Source organism: Myiozetetes cayanensis, unplaced genomic scaffold, assembly GCF_022539395.1.
Source record: "Myiozetetes cayanensis isolate MyiCay16 unplaced genomic scaffold, myiCay2020 scf2-11, whole genome shotgun sequence".
In the NCBI taxonomy this organism is placed as follows: domain Eukaryota; kingdom Metazoa; phylum Chordata; class Aves; order Passeriformes; family Tyrannidae; genus Myiozetetes; species Myiozetetes cayanensis.
The window spans coordinates 47,051,899-47,078,601 of NW_026087411.1; the positions used below are offsets into that span (position 1 = coordinate 47,051,899).

The 26,703-nt window shown below is 43.1% G+C and overlaps 1 protein-coding gene across 1 annotated transcript; it reads right to left on the reverse strand.

The window, feature by feature from the left end:
- Positions 1 to 1,938: 1,938 nt before the first annotated feature.
- On the reverse strand, positions 1,939 to 26,451 carry SLC22A3 (solute carrier family 22 member 3). The gene is made up of 11 exons (XM_050316882.1): positions 25,825 to 26,451; positions 17,068 to 17,171; positions 14,895 to 15,049; positions 12,436 to 12,601; positions 11,314 to 11,431; positions 6,512 to 6,609; positions 6,160 to 6,374; positions 4,145 to 4,253; positions 3,790 to 3,902; positions 2,799 to 2,898; positions 1,939 to 2,182 (listed from the first exon to the last, which is right to left on the reverse strand). Exons 1-11 carry the CDS (start codon positions 26,236 to 26,238, stop codon positions 2,125 to 2,127), a joined length of 1,650 nt encoding a protein of 549 aa, XP_050172839.1. The 5' UTR covers positions 26,239 to 26,451; the 3' UTR covers positions 1,939 to 2,124.
- Between the last annotated feature and the right edge of the window lie 252 nt (positions 26,452 to 26,703).

The following is a 26,703-nucleotide window of genomic DNA, read 5'->3' on the forward strand; positions in this document are numbered from 1 at the left end:
CTTTACAAAATGAATTTTTAGCAAATAAATGCATCGCTTCTGATTGCTTCCCCCTGACTGTCTGAGGGTCATGCTTGCAGTGTGGGCTGGCTGGGTGCAGGGAAGGCAAGGCTGAGTTCTATATCCAAGTGCCTGCACCCTCCATTCTGCACTGAGACACAGCACCTGGCCAGGGCACGCACACAGCTTCCAATTCAGGGCTGGTCTCTGCCAGCCAGCCTTGGGACAGCTACCTTGTCTTCAGCTATCTACAGAAGACTGTTGGTGTAGTAGAAGTTTTATCCCTGTAGCGATAGCTCCAGTTTTGGTTTGTCTTCTAGATTAGCCATATATATTGTGAGATTCTTGTTTAGTTTCATATCTTTCAGCCTTTACTGACTTTTGCTAAGCACCCGATTGACCTTTACTGTGCCTCAGAGGAAGTTAAGAAAACAGCCTTGAAAGACAGGCCTTTATCACTAACTGCCTAAAGTATGCAAACATTAGCCTGAGATTAGTATTAAAGGTCCTATTTTCCTCCAGCAAAGCTGATGATAAGGGCAATTACTGGGAAAAGGCAGGGAGAGTTTGGAATTGCTGAAACTGAGTATATTCCTCCCCACAGGAAATCCTCCTGTGCAGGCACCTGCCTATATATGTTCTTAGGATGGTGAGACTGGAACAGTAATCTTTCAGTTTCACCGACGGTAATGTAGCACTACTATTTTGTGGTATAAACATTCAAAACTCAGTCCTATATTTGCTTATGCCAAATATGTTATTTTCTGAGCTTACAAGGCCCTTTACAAGACCTCACTGACTTCCTTTTGTTTATTTATTTCTCTGTTGGTAAAAGGATACCTTTTGAACAACACATCTTTTCAAGTCCTTCCCTGTAAGGAGCATATTGTTTACCAGTCAGTGGCCAGGACCTAATGCTTGATGAAGGTCATAGAGAAGAAAGGGAAGGCAGTCAGTCCCTGGTATGTGCTTGCAGAGACAGAGAGTCAAGCTATTCTGTGTGTCAACTTCAAACAGCTGGGACCAGCTAACACTTCCTTCTATAATCAAAGCTCCTGTCTCATCCCTGCCCATGTTCCCAAGACAGCTTAACAAACAGCCTTGTCAACAACCCAAATAATTTATCTTCAAGACAGAAAGATGACAAATAATAATAACCAACAGAATACAGAAATTGCAGGTCACCTTGACAGTGATGAGGGTGAAGGAATTTGGTTTGTAGGGATGGGCAGAGAGTATGATTTGTAAAGGATAAAATGGGCATGCTCTTGAAAGAGGAGTTTGGAAAAGCATCCAACAGAGGAGAGCAGGCAGAAGCCCTTCCCTCAGACTTGTGGGGGTCACTGGCCAGGTGGCAGGATAATGGGGTGTCACGGGAATGCCAGCTAGGTCTGGGGGAAGGCACTAATGAGCAGCAGGACAATCTGACCTGTAGAGCTAGTGCCCTGTGCAGGGCATGACCCCTACATAAAGCCATAGAAAGGTGAGGAAGAGGACTGCTGCCACATTTCAGAAAGCCCTTGAACAGGGAGAGAGAAATGGCTTTTGGATCAAAGTGTCTCTGTGGATGACTGTCAGACCTGAGAGAGGGTCTCTTGATGCACAGTGCTGATTCCCATTCCTCCCAACCAGAGAAAGAGCCACCCTGATCACTACCCTCCTTCCTGAGCCATCATATTTGTCCAGATTCTTTGGGGGCAACAGAGAAAAAGTTGAAATACTCATCCTCTCCTCCTCAAAGTCATCTAAATCTTAAACAAGCAGTATCATTTCAAACCCTCTCCATCCAAATGTGGATCCTAATAAAAAAAATAAATAAATGGCTCCATTACATAAAGAAATATATACAAGCTCACTGAGCTGGATAGTGCATCGTTTTACAGCTGTCCTGTTCTCCCTCAAGGACCACAGAGTGGTCCCTTCTTGAAAACAGTGTACTCAGAAAAAAAAGTATTTATTCCGTATTCATAGAAAAATACACTACTTGTTTTAAATGTCCTTATGCTTAGAAGAATAATATGAAGTTTAATCCATATTCTGCAGCAGATTTTGAAGTGGTAGCAGGTGGAGAAAAAATTCCAGGTATGAGAACATAGTTCTTTGCTCAGTGCTGTCCTTTAAAGGTCAAAGATAAGAGCTGGTGTCCCGGTGCTTCTTTTTCTTTCCACATTTTCCAAAATGACTGAAGAAACAGAAGGGGAGAAGGGTATAAATGTGAAAGAAAAAGGAAAATATATAGTTTAAATTGTAGTCCAAGCTGCAGTACTGAAGCATTTACTTTTTACACAGAACATTTCCTCTTTCTTTAGTTTGCACCTTGAATCAGGCAAATATTGTTTATGTAATATCCAAAACTTCTGCTTGAAAAATTAATGTATAGCACTACATCCTCAAAATATTTAGCCAAGGTGTAAATGTTCCCTGCATGTCTTCTTTATAGGATGTTTTGATTGAGGTAATGGCTGGTTTTCTTGAGCAGAAAGCTGCAAGCTATGCTTTGCAACATCTCTCTTGCACACTATTACTTTCTGCTTCCAGAGATGCATAGGACAATTCTATGTCTCTATGAGAAAAAGAAATATTTTATCCCCATGAATTTATTTTACAGCCTTCCTAAATGGTACTGAAAAGTTCAGGTTTCTATTGAGGAAAATACCACTCGCTCATAACATCAACCTAACTAGGGAATTTACTCTGATGGGTGGAAAACATCAATAATTTATGACAGTTGGTGAAGCTGGAGGAGAACACCCTCAGGAAACCTCACCCAAGTAAAAGTAAGAAAATACATCTCATACCTTGAAAGCTGCTCCACGTCCTCCACTGTCTCTGGTAATGAGATTCCCTTTGTCTCTGGTAAAAGCAATACTAGGAGACCACAGACAACTGCGAGAATACCTACAATGGGCATTGAAGAAATACAAAAGCAATAAGAAAATTGTTACTTGTTTATTTTCAGGGTTTACCTACTGAGAAAAGTTTATTCAGGTTAAGTTTGAAGTAAAATCTTTCAACTGAATCCATTTCTGATTAACCTATTCTAATCAAACACCTTTATGCAGCATTAATTTAACCTACTGCAAAATCACTTGAGGGCTAGGAGTTCATTTGCAGACTGATCTCCACTAAAGGGAGATCATAGACATCAAAACCCTGTCTTTCCAATTTTTTTTTCAGCTAAAGTTTTCATTAGCACTAATTTCCCTTCTTAGTCTGTTCTACTGATTTTGATTTTTCCCCATCACATCTGTCTGCTAGAAGAGTGGTTTGGCCATAGACTACCATGTCCTCACTGAAAATATTTTTTTTTTTTTCATACAATTACTCCTCAGGGCTTTTTTTTTTTTTTTTTTCCAAAATGCAACTGAGGGAAAGAATTTTACAAGAATAAAAAGTTATGGATAATACAACATCCATAATCATAACTGTACTTACCAAAAAAACTCAAACCAAGTCTTTTTTAAAGGTCATCAACCTCTACTCTTGGCAGACTAAGCTTTCTTCTCTGCAATTACAGAACCTAGCTTTTCTCAGTCTTAAAGCACCTCACATAGTTTCTTTTCTGCTCCTTCAGCAAAGTTATCCAAGCAGACCTGAGCTCTTCCAGACTGTTTAGAGAAATCACACACATTTCACCCATTTGCCACTCAGACTCTTGCTTTAGGCATGAAGGTCGAGAGGGACTGGTCTGAGGGGGAGATGAGGCCACACACTACTTTTACCCCAAAAGAAAAGCTCTGTTAGGAGGAAGATATTTAAATCAAAAGTACATTTTAAATCAGATCTTACTGAAAATAATTAGAGGTAGCTCCAACCAAATGGCTGCTAATCGGAAAAGCAGGAATGGGGCTATGATCCCCCCTAGGTCACACAGACTTGAGCACAGGGAAACACCAAAGTTTCTGCAAAAGACAAAAAGTACCAGATATTAGAGAGGTGCTAACAGACAGATTAACCAGCAGTTTAAAGAATAGAATGCAGACTTAGCTCCAGAATTATCTCATCATCATATGCCATCCACTTTGAGCAGTGGCTATTCAGCTCAGAAACTGGAGGAAATGAAGTTTAACTGACCAGCAGTGAAACAGGAAATGTAGAAAAGCAGAGGGAAAAGTTGAAAGATTCCTGGGAGCTTTTGTCATACCTCAGTGTTGTAGGGTACAATTCACTGTTCACTAGATAGACGACTTCAAAAGCTATTGTGATGCTCAGTCTTCCCAGCATGGCAACTGTCATTTTGAGCCATGGGATATCTGTTCATTCAAAAAGAAACACTGATGAAGTGCGCTTTGCCAAACCAGCAGAGCATTTCTGAGAGCCCCAGGCCCTGTTAGCAGAAGTTATACCACAGGAACACTGGATCAGTGCAAATCAGAATGAAAGGCCACTGCTGTAGATATCAATCTATACTGGTGTTTATTGCTTTTGAATGTTATGTGAGGCTGCTTTGAAGAATTTTAATTCACTTGAGTTGATTGATTCAAGATGCTAGGGGCATAACAGCATGGGTGGGAAAATGAACATTATAGCTTCCATCATCATGTCCAAATTGTGGTCTAGAAAGGAGCATTTATTTGTAGAGGAGAGTTATGCTGTAAGAAACACTGCTGAGTCACCTCCAAAAGCCTTCTGACCACAAGAAAGCTACCTCTAAAACTGCATAGAATCATAGAATCATTTAGGTTGGAAAAGACCTCCAAGATCATTTAGTCCAACCACTAACCAAGCACTGCCAACTCCACCGCTAAACCATGTCCCTAAGTGCCACATCTACACATCTTCTAAAAACCTCCAGAGATGCTGCAGTAAAATAATTCTCCCTGGAGCAGACCACCTACTCTTTGTAATTCGTCTATAGCCACTGCACATTAGACACACTCCTAATAATGCTACTCCAGGCCATCCTCCCTATCCTTTCCCTGGTGCTTGACTTTGTACCTGACATGACTGGCACAGGGACCTGACGCTGCCCCATTGTCTCTGCCCATCTCTCCGGGCTCTGCTCAAGCTCTGGTGGGTATGGTCTAGCCACAGCTAGGCAGACAGGGAGGCAAGTGAAAACAACAAGCCTGAACCAACACGAAGGGGAGCTTTGCCACTAGAGAGAGTTGGCAATGAATGTGTTTTCTCAAAACTTCACTAGGAAGAACAAGAAAACATTTCAGTTTGCTCTAAAACAAAATTGAGACACTTGGGTTTATTTCCCTTCCAAAACAACCAAACAAACCCCCATCAAATTTCATCCCGTGTTGCGAGACACTGCCTTTGCCCTGAAAAGTTTTGTTTTCAAAACGTGTAAGAAAAGCAAAGGCTGGAAAGAACAAAATAAATCCACATTGTCTCCCTGGTACCCCCTCAGTCCATCAGACCCCCTTGGTGAAGGTGATGTCCATGTGGCTCCTCCCTCTGCCAGGGGACTGGAACTGTAGGAGCATCCTGGTGTGATGGGGCTCTCACAAGCTGCTGCTGCAGCTTTTTCCATCTGTATAAACAAACTCCTCTTGAAGGTAGGACTTGGACCTCAGATGTCCCATCTGCAAGTATTTTAATCCCCAGGCTGTCCTCTCCTCACCTTGGCAGGGTCCCCTCAGCACTTCAGTACTGAGAGAAGGCTGGTGGCAGCATGCTGCTGGCCCCAGGCCACCACTTTCTACCCCCAGCTCAGGCCATATCACCCCCACACGATGCTCCTGGTCTAACCCCAGACCCGATGCTCCGTGCTCAGCATAGGGTATGGCCCAAAATACACAAAGGTGCTGGAGGAAGATGTCCTGCTAGAGTAATTCCCTAGTAGTGTTCTTTGTTTCCTCCTCTTGCCATAGCCCTAGCTCCAGCAGATCACATAGTCCCCAGTCCCTGTTGTACCAGCAAGACCTTTGTACATTTCTAACAGACAGAAAATGATGCTGGCAGAGCCAGCAGGCAACGTGGTGACCACACCCTCTGTGCCTGAATTGCCATGACCTATGTTGGGTGAGCTCTCACAGGAGGAGAGTGGGGCAGCAATGCTGGCATCCACTCAGCATGTGGCAGCTCTTCTGGGACACACAGAGGTGGGGACCACAGGGAAACATGCAGTTTTGTTTGGCTTGCTGTCTTTACTTAGGTGTCAGAGAGAAGTCATTGGCCTAAAGAGCCTGACACTGGGAAGGGAATTACCTTCTGGCAAGAAAGCAGTAATGAGACACGCAATGCCTGCCACGATGTTGCTTATTGCAAAGGGCAGGCGCCGGCCAATGCGATCAATTGTCACTATAATTAGGAAAGCAGCAGGCAGCTCCACAGCTCCTGAGATGAAGAAGTCTAGGTAGAGGTTTCCACCGACAATTCCTAGGCGCATAACAAGCCCTTGGTAGATCAGGGCACTTGTGAACCTAAACAGCAAAGGGAAAAAAGTGTTGAGAGGCAAACAAATGATTGCAAGCAGCTGGAGAGGCCCTAAAAGTCACAAGGGAATTTTTCTTCAAAACCCACCACCCTGGTAACAAATTGGACTGATGTGGGTACTGACCAGGCATACATCAGGATGAGCGTGCACCTCCTCATCTGGGGAGTCCTCACCAGGTCGAGAAAGGAAGGGTTGCTGACCTCCTCGTTGCTAATAGTGATCTGAGGAGACAAGTGAGCAAGAGTCAGCTGTCAGGGGTCAGGCAGGCAGTGGAGCAGAGTTCCTGTGTAAACACAGTGACCACCAAAATTCCAGTCCAGCGAGTAAAGGTGTTGATGAGCCCGTGCTTATAGCACTCCAGAGCAGATATGGGAACAGCTGATGGGCTTTCCTTAGTGATGATCATGAAAAAATCAATTCAAAAATCCCCAATCTTAACTTGAGAATGGAAAAATAATTTCCTTGTTGTAAACTGAGACAGGTTGACCTGGATTTTATTGGAAGGCAATAAGCAGTCATTGTCACATCAGGGCCACTGGGAGCAGACCTGCCCTCTGCCAAAGGTGGGAGAGAGGAGGAGACTGTGGCAGGAACAGCAAAGTGATGGGCTGAGGGAAGCAGTGAGAGAGGGAGTGACCAGCAAGCAATGGGCTTGGGAACATCGCTCATGGTACAGCTGGGCAGCAGGAAGAAGAGAGGAGTGAGAGAAACTGCAGATCTGTGACAATGCTTGGATGCTTCAAAATATTCAGTTAGTGAAATTTAGAGTGTCTTAAAACATCCAAGCACTGTGCTAAACATGGCTTTTACCCTGAAAGAAACAAACCTACTAAGTATGAATTAATGGTCCTCATACTGCCTACAAAGTATAATAAGTCTGTCCTCGGCTTCCTCCAGTACAGTCACAACGAGACACTCCATGAAATCATTAGTTAGAAGGTTTAACACTAACAGAAAAGAGCAGAATTTCACACAGTTTGTGTTTGCCTGCTTGAGTTCATTGCTGTAGATATGGTGGAGCCAAAATATTAGCAGGGTCAAAACCAGATTAAGCACATTGATGGAGGCTGTTTTTACCTCTGGCCAGCAGTTTTTAACTGTGATGTCCAAACCAGGTGAGAACTCTTTTTTCATACGGTCATTTGGCAGGTGGGGAAGATCCAAGGACGATAAAGCAGAGATGGTTTTAGGCAGGGACAAACCAGTGATACTGCCCAGGAACTGGCAGACACAGCTGAGATTGCCATCAGCTCTCAAAGTAGCTGTGGGAAATACAGGTTTAAACCTTCTGCATCCTTTTTAGGAGGATTTCAGGCAGCCTGGCTGCTTTGACTCTCGATTATTGTCCCCTCCTGACAGGAAGCCTAAGAGAGCAATGAGAGGAGCAAACCCCTCTTTATTACCACAGCATCTCCTGCCCATGCAGGTGCAGCAACCCAGGCAAATGATCCCAGCTGGTGGGGAGACATGGGTGAGAGGATGCAGAAGCACAAGGGAACATGTGGATCCATGATGAGAACACGGGTAAAGCCAAAAGCATGGCCTGGGGGTCTCATTGGCTCAGCCAAGGCTATGCCCAAAGCTTTCACCTTTATTTGTTTTTTATATCATAAGGTGACACAGGTCTTCTTCAGTGAGATTTGGCTGGATGTTTTTACACATGACTTTTTCATAACTGAAAACATTTAAAGTAAGACAGAGAAGCCCTACATTTGTTTGAACTTCCTTTCTACTCCCCTTTGTTTTTCTACGGCAACTAGAGCCAGAAGATTTCTTCAAATCACTGCCACTTCTGCTGCATGCCAGAGTCCTTTGTGAGGCAGAGTGAGGTTGCTGGGTTTCTGCACTGCCTTTGGACTCTCTTGTAGCAGGGTTATAATGCCCTGTCTGTTGTTTATAAGAACAGGCTGCAAGCCATCAGTTGTGACTTTGTGCAAATATGGTTTTAGTTTCCCAAAGGACTAAAGATAAATTCAGCACAACTGCTACTTATATTTCTATGTCTTAATAAAGTCATAACAACTCCAAGCATGACTGAGCACTTTTTTATGGATGAAGAAAATATCACTATGGAGAGTCAACTCTTCCTAGGGGAAAAAAATCCTCTTTTTGTTCTTTGAAGTCAAGGAGAGCTTTGCTATTCACATCAGTGCAATTAGGAATTCAGGGACAGGGCCCATGTTCCCAGAGATAGACCATCGGAAAACCACAGATGAAGTTTTGTAACCAACTGCCCTCATATTTTCATGTTTCAGCAAAATTACATATTAGATTTTCCACAATAGTTTTAAAAGATACATAGTTCTACACATGCTTAATTCTGTACGAGACAGTACGTACATGCCTGTTTATAATACTTACATATGTATGTTAATGTATAAAAAAAATGTCTAGATCATAGAATCATAGAATTAACTGGGTTGGAAGAGACCTGCAAAATCATCACGTCCAATCCTTGATACGTCTATATAGTTGGAAAAAAAATGTATCTGTATATAAAGGGATGGGTTTTGATCCACAACTCTCTTGAGAAGCAGCTCCTACTCAGCTAGTTGCAGTTCATTCTGGTTTTGGACAGAGACCAAGAATTAGAAAATTATTTTGAAAAAAATCCCCATGTTAGGATAAATATGAGCAACTGGAAAAAAGGAGTTTATAATTTATGCTTAATGAATTCTGTTTGGAGTTGAACTGTACTAGAGTCGTAACTCACAGAGCAAAAGAAGCAAACATTTTTTTCCTACAAAGGTCATCTGTGGTTTCTGCGTGCCAACAAAAACTGAAAGCTGCTACATCCAGAGCCACGTCAGGCACTTGGCCAATGAAATTGATACAGATGTATTAGAAAGTTTGAGCCAAAGTGCACTGATGGATAATGCCTACCACTTCTCCCTTCTCCCTATCCCTCCACATGTGCAGCACTTACCCTCCAGAAATTCTGGAGTTGCTTCATGAAAGAGAAGACTGGTGGGAGTTAATGTGAGAAATACACTTGATCCATTACTAATGTGCTTCCTGGAGATACTTTCTTTCCTCTGGGCACAGCACAAAGGATGACAGGCATTCTGTATTAAAAAGGCCCCAGGAACAGGTCCAGCACAAATCTGTATGTGTGGAGGTTAATCTGCTGCAGCTGTAAGTGGTTTAGGGTCATGAGCACGGATACTTTCAAAAAAAAATTAAATATAACTTAAAACAAAAAGCAGGGAAAGACACACATCTTCTTTATGACATGATGCTTTGAAAATGCCAGTATTTATTGAGAGGAAGTAGGTGAAGCAATGCAGGGCTCAATGTGGAGGGGAAGCTGCAGCAGCACAAGCTTCCTGCCACACGTCTTGGGCCACACTCAGCACTGGTTAATGCTGACTAAGATGGGAGAATCTCACCAGTGTACATGCCCCAGCCAAAGACAATAATTCATAGAATCATAGGTTGGTTTGGGTCAGAAGAGGCATTAAAGATCATCTAGTTCCAGCTCCCTTGCCGTGGGCATGGACACCTTCTACTAGACCAGGTTGTTCAAAGCCTTATCCAGCCTGGCCTTGAACTCTTTCAGAGATGGGGCATCCACAGGTCTTCTGGGAAACCTGTTCCAGTGCCTCACCACCCTCACAGTGAAGAATTTATTTCTAGTATCTAATCTAAAAATGCCCTCTGTCAGTTTGAAACCATTCCCCCTTGTTCTGTCACTTCATGTCCTTGACAAAAGTCCCTCTCCAGCTCTCTTGTAGGATCCTTTTAGGTAGTGGAAGGTGCTCTAAGGTCTCCCTAGAGACTTCACTTCCCTGGGTTCAACAGCATGAGCTCTCTCAGCCTTTTCTCATAGGACAGATGCTCCAGCCCTCTGATCATCTTCATGACCCTTCTCTGGACTTCTTCCAACAGGTTTATGTCCTTTTGTAATCTCTTGAGCCTAAACAAGGCCAACTGCAAGGTGATGTCCTGGGTTGAAGCAACCCCCAATATCAACACAGCAGTGGAATGAACAGATCAAGAGCAGCTCTGCTGAGAAGGACTTGGGGGTGCTGGTAGATGAGAGGCTGGACATGACCCAGCAATGCACACTTTCAGCCCAGACAGAAAATTGTAACCTGGGCTGCATCGAAAGCAGCGTGGCCTGCAGGCCAAGGGAGATCATTCTGCCCCTCTGCTCCGCTCAGGTGGGACACCACCTGGAACACTGCATCCAGCTCTGGGGCATCCAGCACAGGAATCATAGAATCATATAACGGCTTGGATTGGAAGGGATCTTAATGATCATTCTGGTTGTCCACATCTGTTGTCACTGAACCATAAGGCCAATGCCACAGCAGTCATGGTCTGAGAGCCAAACATTGCTACTCAGCACAGAAAAAGCCAAATGCTGCAATAACACAACTGTATTATTTGAAATGCATCAGTCCTTTCTGTCAAGACCACTTGCCAAAGGACTATAATTCTAACATATATTGCCCTATGTTGTAAAAAAGCAATCTCAGAAAGATCTTTCTCAATTGTGAATTTTGTGACGTATTTTGCCCCTATTGGGATGGAAGCAAATTTACACTTAAATTATAATTTCATCTTCTCTTTGAGTCGTAAAAGGAAGTTCTAGAAAAGGAAAGTGGATCCTTCTATCTCCACTCTCTGTCAGCACTCACAGCATCTGCTGTGAAATACCATTGCCCCTCAGGCTAGTTTCTGATATTTCCCACAAGTTTTTAAAGTAGGATGTGTTGCAAATTAAAGACCTGATTCATTGTTTTATAAATTTCTTTTTTTTCAGCCCATATAATTCAGCCAGTTCACTTTTACCATCTTGTAATTAATAAAGTAGGTGTGGGACTGACAATCTTGTCCTGGTGTGACACATCACAGAGTGTTGTCCATCACTTAAAAAAATGCAACATAGAAAAACCCCTAGCTCAAACAGATGACAGTACCTCTGAGTAATGTGGTGAGAGAAATTTTCCATTGTGTTTTGCAATGTTGTGCATGATTTTTAATGCCTTCTCTCCCTTTTTGCGTGTCAGGAGCCACCGTGGAGATTCAGGAACCACCCTGTAAGAACACAGAAGTCATAAATAGGGCTTTTACCCTGTAACATCATGAGTAAATCAAAGTCTTTTGTCTTTTACCCTGTGCTAACACAAAATACATAATTTTTCAGTCTTTGTGATATAGAAACTCTTTTGAGGACTGCTTTTCCAGTCAGTCCCCTGTAAAATATTTGATTCTTGTGGACAAGAAAGAAGAATATAGACTATATCAACACTTGGTAAAGCTGAAAAATAAGAAATCTAACTATTGTATTTGCACAATGGCTGTCAAAAGTATGATACCCAACAAGCAAAGAAGGTACCTGCAGAACAGCAGTGAACAATGAAAGTCAATACTAAGCACATGTAGTAACAGGTATAGGCAGATCAGGAAACTTCTATCTTTGTAGACACACACTCAAATGTATACATATTTTATAAACTGAACACAAAGCAATACTACCAATGGGTGTTTCAGTTTCTGCTAGCCTAGGGTTGAGATGATTCAGAGTTTTAAAGTTTACAGCAGGCAACATTTGAGGAAACAATGTGTAGGAAGAGAATATGTGGGTTAGTTCTGGGGGATCCAGCCCAAATGACAACCACACTGAGGGAGGTGTTTACCATGGCATAGCACTCTGCTTTCTCATTAGCTGTACTGCCCAGCTCACGGGACCTGTAGGGCAAGTTCAGACTTGAACTGAATAGATAATGAGAGGCACAAGTGGGATCTCACAGCTGATGGGAAAAGCAGACTTTGGTCAAGTTAACCTTGTAAATGGAGCAGGGTTCTGTGAAGGGCCTGCTGTAGCTGATCAGAGAGGCAAAATCTGGGCAGAAAAACAAAAGTAATGTATGTCTGCAATTCACTAATAAAGAATTACAAATGACAAAATAAACACAATGCAAATATCTTCTTCCTAACCTACGACATCTTCCACTCTGAAGGCTTGGGACCATAACAGGAGTCTATAGGTGCTTGAATAGCAATAGCAATAGTGACAAGATCGATGACTGCAACCTTACCAATAGTAGAGCAGGAAGAGGAAGTTGGGCAGTGAAATGGCCAGCTCAATTCCCTGCCAGGTGGGAATCAAGTATGCAATTCCAGGGAGAATCATAATCCCCAGGGTAAAGAACATCTGAATCACAATTCCAACAATCCGCTGATCGGAACCAACGATCTCCGTCACTGAGCACAGAGAAAGCCAAAATAAACAACATAGAAACAAACTTAATTCTAAAGAAAAATATTAGAGGTGAAACATAAGAAACGATAGTATCCTATCAGGTCACAGGTCTCTCTAGCCCAGCATCTTGTTTTCAGCAGTGTGAGCATGTCACCGAGGCTGTTCAGGGCCAACACGATGACACCTCCTCATCAATTCACCCACCATTCTTCAGTTAGAGGGTTTTCTGACTGCATGTTTACTACTGAATTGCATGGGCCCAGAAGAGGGGTTTGAGACTGCATCATTATCATGCGTAGTGGGAAATTGCTAGCAGTCTCCCTAGTACATTTTAGCACATGCTCCAGACAAGAGGATCTTTCAGGCAGGGACTCCATCCAGCAGGTAATACGGACAAGGGGGAAGAGAGTTTAACCACACCTAACAGCTGGTTGCTCTAAGGGCTAAAGTGTGATCCAGTTTGGTTTATTTCCTAGAATGATTATAATTTTCCTTTTCTTTAATTTTTTTAAAAACTTTTGACAGATTTTTTATTTTGTGGATGTGTCTGATCACTCTGAAACCTATGCAAACCCATGGCCATGACATCTGCAGCTGGGATGAGCAAAGCATGAAGAAGTGTCTCTTGCTTGTTCCAAAACTATCACCTCCATCTAGGTTTCAGAATAAAAGCAGAGGTTTTACGTTGGTTTACAATACAAAGAAAACACTTTTTTTATTTATTTTACTAAAGAAAAAACAATTTTACAGGTAACAATGGTTTGTTTCAGCTGGCAATGCAGAGAAATATGACACCATGACTATTTTCATTAACTATTCATCATGTCTGCGTAGCTCATGGGGAACTTTATAGCCTAAAGGTAGCTGCATACACTGCCCCAGGAAGAGCTGGGTTGTATATAAAAGCAAAGGGAGGTTCTTGGGGCAGCCTGAAGCACAGATCAGTAGCTTTGGGGATGAATTAATGGCAACTATCCTCCTGGTGCAACCAAACCTATAATCTGTATATGCCTCAAGGAATTTAGAGGGAATCGCTCTCTCTCAGAGTTGTGCACCTTGCTTAGGGCTGCAGTAATACACTGTGCCTCAGGATGTCATATCTCAGAACCTCTCTCTAAAGTCAGGCAGTCTGATCTGAGCATTGAAAAACATTCCTTACTGTTAAAGATCAAACACTTTAAGGATGCCATAAGTCTATCAGAAAACATTTTGCTGGTTAGAGCACTTGCCAAAGTTTCAGGATAAGATCTCTGTTTAAAATCAAGCAACTTCTGGTCCTTTCATTGGATCTTGGACTTCAGCTGCTCAGCAGTGTAATTTTGTCCAAAAAAACAAGGTGCTTTGGGGCATTAAATGCTAAGAGGACTAGACAGGTATGTTTGCACATACATCCCCTGAGTGGTCACAGGTTTCACTGTATCTATCTGGTTGCAATTCTGCTCTCATTCATCTAAATTACACTAGGAATTTTTTAAAAACTTGTCACAGGCAAAACAGGCAACAGCAATGAGACAAGTTTTTGCACTCTATAATGATGTTTTCATTGTGTTTTGTATTATCACAGTAGATTTTTTAATAACTGATTTTCTTTTTAAGTAAATCTGACATCCCATCTCTAGTAGGATGCCTTCCTCAATGTCTTGCTCTTTCATGCCCCATGACTGCCTTTCTGAACCTGACAGTCATTCAAGATGCCAAAACAATACCCTTTACTATGTGAGGACCTTCATAGCTGTAGACAGTACACTGATAGACTATAATCCATCAAAGACTCTGTATCCCTGCTGTTTTGATGCTATTTATAAATATGCTTCCTTCTTTTTCCTTTTCAGGAAATAAAAATCTTAATATGGACTGTGGTGTCCAGTCTGACACTAATCAAAGTCTCCCAGCTAAAGAATGAAAGCAGCAATCCAAGCATCTGTCCTCCCGGTGAGGAAAAGCAGTTAATTCCTCTGAGCACCTGTGGAAGATGTTCAGACTGCCAAAATTAACTGTGTCCCTGTTTGTGAATACGTTGGGGGGGGGGGGCTTGCTCTGTAGATTTTTATCATCTTGATGATCTTCTATGTAATAAGAAAGCCTTTATATATGCATAATCCATCACCTCTCAATTGTTGGAATACGAATGCATTAACTACTATGGACTTGGGTTACTCATTGTCTGCTAACTCCAGGGTCAGTGCTTTGTTACCAAGAAAAAATACTATCAAGAACAGATATAGCCAGACTGTTTGTACTCCAAAAATTCCTCACTATTCCTAACCATGAAAGAAACAAGATTACAGCTCTCACCAATCACATAGCATGTCATCCAGGTTCCCTTGCCAAACATGCCTTGGAGAAAACGGAAGATCAAAAATACAGTAAAATTTGATGCAAATGCCACTATGATACCACATATCCCAACCCCAAGACAGGACAGCAGGTAGATGAGGATTCTGCCATATCTGTTGAAAAAGGAAAAGAAAGTGAAGATCATGAAAAGACAAAGTTTTTTCTTTTTTTTAATCCCTGACATTTAATTTTAATGCTAGATCTGAAAGTGCCTTTTCGACACCAGCCTTTTCCAAAGGGTAGCTCTTTGAAACTTTGTTGGGTTGGCCCTTGGAATATGCAGCTCTTTTCCTGATGCTAGCTGTCACTATCTTTATGTCACTAATTTTAAAACTGGTGATGTCCTCACCAGTACCCCTTTTGTTTTAGAAAACTGATTGTCTTTTTGTACTTAAACTATGACCCATACATTACAGTTCAGGTTTTTGATCAAGTTTGATCTGATCAGTTTTTGGATAAGGGCAACTTTTGTTGGGAATTTCTGTTTTTGAAAACTAGTCTCCTATTAGTAATTGCAGCCAGCTGTACGAAAGTCAATCATTTCTTCTTTAACTGCTCCATGTGATTTTCTAGGTTTTGTTTAGGTTTAGACTGTTTCTTTTCAAAGTCTGCCTGATGCATTCATGAGTCTCATTTTCCAGTAAAAACCATAATTATATGCCCAAGGTAAGCCATAATTTTAAAAAAAATCTCACTGTAGTTTCATGGTAACTGTGTCCTGTAACACAACTAGATCTTTTCTCCACTGTGTTTTTAAGAAGAAGAAACTGTGAAAACTGATGTAGCTGTTTATATCAGCATAAAGTATTTGTGACAGTATTTGTTTGTTCATTTTTTTCAAAAGGTTTCATGAGAAGAATTAATACAGGACAAAACCCAGGCTATTTTCAACCACGTCCATTCTTTTGAGTGCTGTCAAGGACACAAGGGTCTAATGGCCTGGCTACAGTGCTGTCAGTGTACAACATTCGTAGTTCTACAGTACTTACATTATAGTCAATAAACAAGTACTCCTAGAAATACTATTTAATTTTAATAATTAGGTATAATATAGAACCACAGAATTCTCTCCTCTTTCACACTCTTCAGGTGCTAGTATCAAACTGCCCAGCCAGACACTGAACAGAGATATTTTAAGTTAGTCAGTGCCATGGCCTCCTTTCTGCCTTATTTTTTCCTTTTTATTATATCACTTAGAAAGCTGAGGTTTTCCTTAAAACCACTTTTGTTTACTAGTTCAAAATTTGTCATCTGAGATGACATTATGGAGAAGTCTTTAAGTATTCCTACCCACAAAGAAATGGTTCTTTATATTGGTACTAATAATTTATTATTATAACTGTAGATTCGAAAGAAAAATAGAACAGGCAGAAAGAAAGTCTTTTCCGAGCTGAAGAAAAATGCTCTGCCATTGAAATAATCAGTGGTGCTCTCAGCCATTGCATAGGTTCACTACTGTTAAATAACAGTAAAAAGCACAAACTAGGCTCCCTTCTTCACTTTCAAAGCAAAATAGAGTTTATGGGAGCTTCCCACTCTGGAGCAGGTTAGTTACTCAAGCCTGAATATCACTCATGTCTTTTCAAAGAATCACAGAATTGGTAAGGTTAAGAGAAACTTTTCCCTGGTTTCATCCAGCTCTCACAGAGTTTAGGACCAATTGGCAGGAGCTATGACCTCAGGCATAAGCATATGAGTCCAGCCTGTGAATGGAGAGAGTTACCACATTTAGCCCCTTCCTTTTTTCCTCAAGTAGCTGCTTGCTTCATCAATGGTGCCTATTAAACATCCTTCAGTAAACATCAGTCTAAACATCTGAATGCTTCCTTTCTGTTTCTCTGTCCTTCTACCCTTCCTGAGTCCAGATGTGCACAGGAAACATTAGAAACCACAAGAGAAGCTAATTTCATGACATTTTAAGGTCCAAACAGGATCAGCAAGTAAGACTGCATAAAGTTTCCATCCCAAATAGAAGCAAAGATTATATTGTCTGGGCTTTTTTAACACAGGTTGGGGATATTTATCCAAAATGAATGAAACCTCCAAAATGTTCACACATACCTACTGCATGTGATGCTGCAAGTGATTTCACCTCCCAGCAAACCAAAGGATAGCAGAGTTTATACTGTACCTGTCCGCAGCATAGCCCAGGGCGAACGCACCAGTCAGAAACCCCAGATTGAGGATGGCCTGTGAGAGATCCAGCATCCAGGCATTGCCACACACAAGGTTATACTGTGGGAACAAGGGAGAGGCATAAAACAACCAGGTGGGTCACTTGTCATCCTCAGGGCTAAACATTATAGAAACTGCATAGGTCCACACGGGAAGGGGAAAGGGAAGGGAAAGTGGAAAAGGGAATGGGAAGGGTAAGTTCAAATATGCTTGCTCAACAGCAAGCACCGGTGGGCCGGGGAAGCGCAGCCATAGCAAGTCTCTTCAAGCGGTTGTGAAGACAGAGAGAAAGCTCCTCCTTGCCAACAGGATGCTGTGTTTCACACATCAGTTGTTCAGACGTGGAAAGCAAATTCTCTTCTGTGACCAGTGCTGTTAAATATGTTGCCAAGGCAAAGTCATAACTTTAGTGAAGAATAATGGTCCACAGTTATTGCCAATTAAAACATCAGCTTACAGAGATAGTTTAATTCTTTTTCTTAGTGCCTTCTAGATAAAAGCAAAAACATTTGGTCTCTGAGGAAACTGAAAACAGACCTCAGGTCAATTTCAGACACATTGGATATGTATTTTCTTTGTGTGGCTTTCACAGACTTTTCTATTCCTTATATTGCAGCATCCATTTCTCCCTAACACAATAATAGGGATGGGGATGGGGATGTGTGGGGGCAAAGGGAAGCGGTAAGTCATTATGGGGAAAGAAGCAAAAAACCAAAACCAAAACCAAAGTAGTTCTATGGATAGCATGGCATTGGGAATTACTTTAGAAGTTCTCAGAGAATAAAGAAATACTAACCACTGCAGACCATATGAAAGTTAAGAGGTTTCAATCCATACTTTGGGTAATCTTTGGAACAATGAGGTCTCGGGACCAAGGCAAGCCACAGACAACAGCAACTGCCACTATTTCCACTAGAAAAGCCCTTTTGCTTTCAGGCATGAGCTGTAAGGAATCTTTCCATTGCTAACAAGGGGCTGGTCACTGTAGTACATGCAGTGTACCACTATTTGTGCTCACCAGCACATATACAGCATCAGTGCTCAAGCACTAGGCTTGAATGGAGTGGCCACAGGGTGATCTGGAATGATTAACAGACTCTTCTGCCATTCACAGTTCTCCAGACTCTAAAATTTAGTGTCATGCCCCTAAGCTCTATCTCAGCCTATTTGCATGCTGTAATGTCCAGTGAGTATTACCTGGGCCTGAGATTTCAGAGGTGCCTACACAGAACCTTCAAAGGGCACCTCATGGGTCTCCAACCTGATAGACATCCCATCTCTGCTGACATTATTTAAAGTCTTGGTTCTGATGTCAACATCGTTACTCCAGGGAGTTTGACTGACCACCTTTCATCCAAGTCAAGCTATCAGCACCTGGCTTCCATTTCTGTAAATCCTGAGCAAGAGTTGCAGAAACTTCTGAGAGGAATAAATGCTACTCTCAGCTGTCATACTCTAGAGCTATTGCAATGCTTTCCTAAAATAGCCTGAACATGGAGGAGCAATTTCAAATACTGCTTAACCTCTTGCTTTTTGAAACTATGACAACGTTAGCAAATAGTGTCAAAAGGTGCAGCTTTAGAAAACAGTGGATTTTTTATGAGAAGGACCATTAAAAAAAGATTTTTAGAACATAACACAATTGCCTGTGCTGATGGCAGAGGTTGGGACTCTCTTTGATCCTTTTTCAAAGAATATATTTATTTTTAAAATAATTTGATCTCTCTTTACTGCAAACAGGTAATGAATAAACTGACATGAAAGAAGGCAGGAGAATGAACAGAGGAAAGTGTCTTTAACAGAGAGGACTATTTCATCTGTACAGCTATTTCCTATGATTTATGTGACTGCTGAAACTAGCTCTTTGCTAACAATATAGTCAAATATTGTATTATGCTACTAAACAGGAACATACAGAAAACTTCTCAGGAGCTATGGGTTCTTTCTATAGATTAGTGACAATACACTAACTATATTCTCCTACGTTAGTCCTGCACTTTGTTATTTTCTAAGTATTTGAATAACTTCTGGTACAGATAAGCATTTCTGGCTGTTTGACGTAGCACCCAACATTTAAGTCATCACCCTGCTAGTGTCTTGTTTTTCATTTGCAAACATAACCTTTAGAGGGGAATGTGACCTTTAAAAGAGAATTGCACACCCTGCAGAGATCTTTTCTTTACCCAAGCCACTTCTCAGACCCACTTCACCGCTTGAGCTGTGACCTGGTTTGGCTGTGCCTGAAAGTTGTCCCTATATGTATCTCTTGGAGGAAAAGCATCAACATCACGTTACCCAGAGTCTCAGACTGCTTCCAGTCAGTCAGTAGTTATCCTATCCATGTCCCTTGCTAGCAGCCTCCACAAAAGGTAGCGGCATGGTGCCTCCTCTCTGTTTCTGAACCTTCATATGCCCATCCACACACGGGCTGATGTTTACACTTTTAAAAAATGCTAAAACATTTATTGCAGTGGTAGGAAAAAGGATACGGAAAAGTAAAGGAAAGCCTTAGGTTTTCTTCCCCTGATCTTAAGCCTATTTGTTGATCTGTGTAGTGCTGGTTACACCTAGACCCTGTTAAAATCCAGCTGGCTCCTCATTGTGATCATCAAAGGTGATCTAGCTCAGATGACCAACTCTGACTAAGGACACATCCTCTTCCTCAGCATTCCTGTGCTCCTGGCTGAACTCCTCACTGCACAAGTCCAGGCCCCCAGAACAGCCCTGCAACCCATCTCTGCATTCAGCCCTGCACCTGCCAGCATGATTTCTATCCACTGTAGACACTGTGTGCCTGAGCACAGCCCCTTTCCATTTAGGGAGCTGAGTAAAAAACGTTGCACTGCCCAATGGATAAACCATCCCCTTCTTCACTGCTTTCATCTTGGCCTTGGTAGTGGGCTGCCATTTGTAAGCAGAAATGAGCTGCTGCCAAGAGACAGCTCCTTCAGGACATCACTCTCTAGCATCCTTAACAGACCTGGGAAAAACATTTTCTTCCACCCTGCCAGCCTTGCAGTACAGGTTGCAATACATCCCTGCTTGGAAATACATCCCTCTGGTGAACATTTGCATACCTGCTAGAGGCTTGAACATCAATGAGATGTTCAGATTTACAGTGGCATTGGTGTGACTGGAAGGAACAGTGCTGTTGTGCTTTGCTAATCTTTACAGCAGCGGAAAGCCACCTGAGCGAGATCTCTCTGGGAGAAGGAAGAGATTTTGCATTGGTTCCCTGTAGCTCATTAGTGGTGTAATCTCTGTAGGAAGGAGTGGCAACTGGCTGAGATGGGAAAAGAAGAAATGCTTGTACATGACTAATGACTTCTTATTTCTTCATAACTATGGCAGAAGGTAAACATTTTACACTTTAGTTTGACATACAAACTAACCACAAACTTGTAATTCCTGATACTCTAGAGACCTTTATTCACCAAGCAAGTCCCAAAACACTTTGGCACACCTATCCCTGGAGAAATATATTGCCTTAAATGACAACATGCCATTAAAGGCTCCTCAAAATGCAGCAACTTTGAGGAGTAGCTTTGAAGCACTTTACTGCCTGTTACAAATAAATTTCAAAATAATGGATTAAAGTCTTTGATCTATAAAGAGCTCTACAAGTGATTCCCCAGCCCAATTGCAGCAGCATATTGAGAGCCCAGATACACATTTTAAATGGCTTTCGTACAAGTGGCCACACTGAAAATGGCTTTTTCTTTGACTCCCAGTGACAAATGGTTTAGGGCAATACTCACCATTTAAGGAAACCTGGGAAGATGCAGGCTGTTCTTGCATGTTCCTTATCTGTTGCTGGGCAGCTCTTCTCCACCTCTCTTGTCCTCTGGCCTTTCAAACTGCTATCTTTCCCACATCCTTACTGCAACAAACCCCCCTGCAAGTGCATGCAGTGGAAAGGGAGAAATTACCTTCTTTTTCTCTTTCTGTTAAAGCTTCTGTCAGAGTGCTAAGGAACAAAGCAACAACACTGTCCTTCTTCATGTCTTGTCTCAAGTTGAGCACTTAACAGGTCAAATGGAGTCGGTCTGTACCCTTCGTCCAGGGTAACCTTAGTTAGAGCTTCACGTGTAATTCAGCAATTGCTGCTCCCTCTGCTCCTCTGTCTGCCCTTTTCCTCTTTCCCTCCACTAATCACTATTAATCCCACCATGACAGTGGAAATAAGACAGGGTATGGCCATGCCAGTAACAACAGTCACACTAGATAAACAATTTGAGGGTGAATTGCATTGCTTATTGCCTTGGGGGAGGATATCAGAAGGACCAGCTGTGCTTTCTCCACTATAAAACCTATGAGACAAACATTATTGCTTTCCTTATGGGTTTCTCTGCAAATGCTGACTGTTGATTTCTGAGACGGCTGGCAAGCAGAGGATTAAGAAGATTGATTCCCAGCAGGTGCATAGACTATGTTCAGATGATCCCTTATACACGTCAGACCTCACACTTTGGCAACAAATTATTGCCAGGTCTGAAAATTACGTCATCTACAGCGTGAGACTTGCTGCAGACAGAGTATGTTGGAATCTGTCCCTTCTGCTGAACTTCTGCCAACAAAGGCTCTAATAAATGCTGCCTAAAATATGCCAGCTGTGCTGTAGTTGCTGGTGACCACATAGACTTCCCTTTTCATTATCCACCACCACAGGCCATTCCACCTGCAGACACAAATTCATGCCCATGCCTCTAGGAGTCATCAACACAAAAAATGTCTGAACAAAATCCCTTTGCACGTTATTTCCAGCTGTCCTATCACAGAGTGATAAATTTATCTCCACCGGGATAAAATAACATAGTGGCAAAGCCCATCAGTATTAAAGATCAGCGACTGTGTCTTCAGCACAGTTTCCTCAAAAAGTTAGGTTTATTAACTTCTGTATGCCCTGGACATATGTGTCCTCCAAAAGGCTCACCCAGGAGGAGATGGCAGGCCACACACTTCCTGTTTCAAGTGTTATGGAGCTCAGGGAATGAACTGAACTCTTCTCCAGACCCCATGAAGCTGTGGCCCTCCTGGTCTGCTACAGCCCCTCAGCACCTCTTCTCTTCCTCCTTCTCCATCTGCTGCTCATAAACACAGCCCTTTCCTGCTCTCCTCCTGCTGTAAGAGCTGCTGCTGTCACCAGCCTTCCCTCCCAAGCAGCACCAGCCACCTGCTTTGACCAGCATCGTTTCAGGTGGCACCAGATGGCACGAGCCAGGAATGGATTCAGCTTGATAATTACCTCCTCAGTCTTCCTCTCCAAGCAAAATCTGAGAAGCTGCTGCATTCCTGTCCTGCAGCTGATGCATGCAGCCCTGTCTTCCATTTTCACAAGATGTGCAAGACCCACTCAATTAAACTGGAGCAGATTGCGTTTGGCCAAAGTCGTCTGCATAGATCCACAGCAGCAACATTGCTGTGTCTTGAAATGATAGCTCAAAACCTTTTTATCAACACAGGTCTGGTGTGCTCAGCTTTAATTTGGGCACCACAGTAATGAGCTGTGTGTGCAGCACCAGTCGACAACTACTCTTCTGACCTGGATTGCCCTCACAGAAAAACCTGACCTAAAACAATGGGGCACAGAGGCCTTCAGGCACGCCACTAAAGAAGTAGGGACCTACTCTCAGAGTCAGTTAGACATCAGAAGATTTTGAGAGGGAATCTTTAGCAATGTTCTGTTTTGTTCTAGATCAAACTAGCAGTCTTTGCCATGTGATCCTGTGATGATTTCTTAATACAATTTGCTCTTCTCCTCAAATGCTGAAGGAGAAAAGCCCTGGTATGTTGTCCCAGCATCCTGCTGTACCCCAGCACTGAGACACAGGAGTCTCACAGCAGCAGGTGATGCAGCAGGCACCCCAGGTGCTGCTTACAAAGCAGTGTGTGATTTTTATCAGTCCATATTCCCCTTTTTCCTTTGCTTCCTTCTGCTGATGCTGCTGTGAAAGCCTTTGCAGTAGACAGCTATGAGAATGGCAAGTGAGCAACATGAGCAATGAAGTCAGGTGCTGCAATACCATTCATTTCACAACTCCTCATAAATCAGTCCATTCAGCCACACGATTAACTTTGGAAGGGTGTTCAGAACCTATTGCAATAGCCTGTGGTTTGGCTGCCAGACCTGCTGTGTGATATGACATCTTGTCCCAGAGAAAGCTTTACACACCTGCTTTTGCCCTCTGCCTCCCCTGTCAGAGTGCAAATCCACACTGTGTCTGTGCTTGCCATAGGCCTGGAAGAGCTCCTTCAGTACACTGACTTTTTTTTCTCTCTCCGCTCTCTTTCTCCCTGAACATATGCCTGTGAGATTGTCATGTAACCCATCCTTTTAACTTTGTTTCTTTGGTCGCTTCCACTGTTGATTCAGTCAGACATGAAGTGCCAAAAATAATTAGTTGAAAGAAACAAAAATATTTCTGCACAATGGGACAGAATGAAGCATTTACAAGCAGAGGAATGAGAAAAGAAATCTTCGGTGAGCTGACTAAACAGGGCAAAAATGTGCCTACATTGAGTCATGTTTTGTTAGAGAAAACTCAGATGAGAAAAAGGAGACTAAATTAAATCTGGGATTTAAATTGCCTTTGCTGGATGTACAACTCATTAACAAGATATCAAGCTCCTTTTAGTAGCTGATCTCAAAGCAACTGAACCAGGACCTGCATGCCACAAGCTTCCTTTTTAAATGAAGAAATCAAGCATTGTGGGATGTGATTTATCCAGAAAATGTTGCAAAACTGGAAAGAGGTTGCAAATTCCACAAGTCACAGCTCAGCACCCTCCCTCTGAGGTGCACCCAGCCAGCAAGACTCTAGGAGTCACAGTGACACCAATGGTGGAACCTGCTGCCCCAGCACAGGGGGCAGACAGCCCCAGCCTGTCTCTCCTTTCAGGCTGTTACTCCATGGTTTTCCCAATATGCACCTTTGGGGGCATAGGTGAGGAGTGCTTCCCCAGCATCCCTTCACCGCTTCTCCCTGCCCTGGCCCTGGAGGGTCTCCCCAGCAGAGGACAGGAAGAAAGTGCAGATGGGCGAGGCATTTGCCTGAGAACGTTGAACCTTTCACTTCCATTTATTGCTGCAACACAAACACTGGTTTCCTTGTCCCTTAGCTGTACCCAGCAGCTCATTGGAAAATCACAATGATTTTGTTAGATACACAAATTGCTGTCATAAATGGACTCTGAGCACAATCTTATAGACACAACCTACATGCTTCCACCTACAGCAAGGCTGAAGGGGGGGAAAAAAAGGATCAACAAAAGAGGAATCTCTATACTTTTAAGGTCTAGCCAGTCTGCAGCTCCCAGGCAGCATTTGTCCTCCTGCCCACCCAGTCCCATCTACCACTGACAGCATGAGCAGAAATATGTCATTACTAGGGACCAAAGTTTGACACCAGCTCCTTGTATGTCATTTGCGGCCCTCTGAGCAGTCTTGATTTCAGCGATCACACACAAAAGCCAGTTCTGAACCTTTGCTCGAGGGCCAGGGCCAGTCAGGTGCTCTGATTTCTCTTCTCTTGAACACAGACCCTGGCTAAAGCTGCTCAGGCTGCATGTGGTGCTGAAAGAATGAAGCTGCTGCTCTGCAGAGCCTTAAGACTACAAATGGATAAAGCTGTCCCAGTTGGATGAGAGAAAGATGGTGAATTGAAAAGTCAGGATAGGCATCTCTTTTCAATTCAGTGTTTGCTCAGGGGGTTGCCTACTGTGCCCTGCTGTACCCTGCTGTGTGTTTTGGAGGATACAGCTCTAGTGGAAGTACCCCGTTAAAAACCACAGTGGGAGGCTCATGAGACAGAGAAGAACCAGAACCCTCAGCTGTAGACTCATTTTGCAGTGCACCTTGATGATTTCAGAGCCAACCCTTCTAAGTACATTCTGGTTTTTCATCACTGCATGAGTGACAATTACTGTGTAGGATGACCTTAAAATACACACTCCTAGTGTGTAGACTGTATTTTGGAGCCAGACCACAGCCCATCCACATAATTGCAAATTACACAGAGGATCTCCTGGGAAAGTATCTTCAATTGTCTTTGCAGCCTCACTAAAAACCCACTACATTTACCAGTGCTTACCACTAGTGGTAGTAGCCTGCGGTTCTCTGACACCAACATTCAGGAAAAGCTGAATGATAGCTTTGGGCAGTAATGTGTGTTTGGTTGTGTTTTTTTTCTTTAGTAAGCACAATCATTTTTGCTGACTGCTTCCAGATCTCAGAAGGGCAGTCTGCCACCAATTGTTTTTTGTTACCTGCCGACTTAAACATTCAGTACCGGAAATACAAAGAACAGATAATGTACAGTGATCCAGGTCAGCAAGTACATTTGGAGTTTACACCACCGAAGTTTCTGCCCAAAACTGAGCATCAGAATCCTCAGCTGCAAGGCAAGACTTGAGTCTCTATTTTAATCTGACATTCCTCTAGAGACAGAGCAATATCTGTGCAGGGTATTTGGCTTTGCATGGGGCGCTTGGCTTTGGGCAGCCACCTTTCAGATCAGCTCGCCTTTCCCTATGAGCTTGATGCCGGCACTTGATCATACTCATCGTCCTGATTTGCTTATGACTCAAAATGAAACAAATCCAGAAGGGAAAACCAGCCACCAAAGCAATGACCCTCACAGTGGCAATCCATTTTACTGCTGCAATCCCATACCAGGATGGATGCTGCTAATTAGAGGATGGGGATTTTCCTTACCTCGCTGATGAGGGATGAGTGGGGTTGTTCATGTACCCAGTTATCATGGCAAGTGGTGAGTGGCAGGTGGCCCGCACTGTAATTGCCATAGTGGGCGAGTGGGCTGGCGCAGCTGACGGAGTCATCCCATGCGATATCCAGCCTCTCACACTCCCCGCTGGAGGACTTGTTCCCCAGGTGCAGGGGCAGTACTGTGAAGTTTCGTTCCTCTTCCAGTGTCCAGCCACATCGTTTACTTAATTCAGCTGCCCCAGGGATCCTGCACCAGAAGTTGTCTGATGCCCTCCCAAGGAAAACCACGCTTGCAAACAGGGAAGAAAAAGTAATGCCTGTCTGGCTAAGGAGGAAAAAGACCCTCTTTTGAAATCTTCCAAACTCCCCAGCTTCCTTCAAAACCTCATCAAAAGATGGCATTATGTGAGGTGGTCTGTCCACACAGAGGCACAGAGGGACAGAGAGACAGAGGCAGAGGCAGACACACGGGTGTGCAGCGCTGCCGGTAGCATGAGCGAAGCCGGAGCGGGACGCAGCGGCGGGCAGGCATGCAAAGGAGCCCTGGCACACACGGGGAGACTCAGGGCATGTCAAGTGGCACAAGGCTTACACACCGCCGGGGAAAAGTGAGAGCTAAAGAGCGCAAACATGTTGTAGGAGAGGAGGGGCGTGCATTTCCTATTCATCCCGAATGTTAAACAGATTATGTAATAAATCCAGTTAACTCCTTCGGGGCCAGCGAGGAGCAAATGCCAGCCAGCTCCCACTGTGGCTGAGATAAATTAATAGGTGCAAGGATAAAGCAGAGAGTTAAATGGGAAAGAGCACAGAAGCTGTTGCAAAAAGCAGCAGTGAGTAATGCAGGCTCTGTGGGATGGCAGGGGC

Bases quoted from the DNA above. Each gene is read 5' to 3' on its own strand.
- SLC22A3 (XM_050316882.1), bottom strand. From the start codon at position 26,238: ATGCCATCTTTTGATGAGGTTTTGAAGGAAGCTGGGGAGTTTGGAAGA. The intron at 11,432-12,435 runs GTAAGGTTGCAG...GTGTTCTTACAG, and splicing joins CTCTTCCTGCTCTACTATTG to GGTGGTTCCTGAATCTCCAC. The intron at 2,183-2,798 runs GTATGAGATGTA...CTGTTTCTTCAG, and splicing joins GACGTGGAGCAGCTTTCAAG to TCATTTTGGAAAATGTGGAA.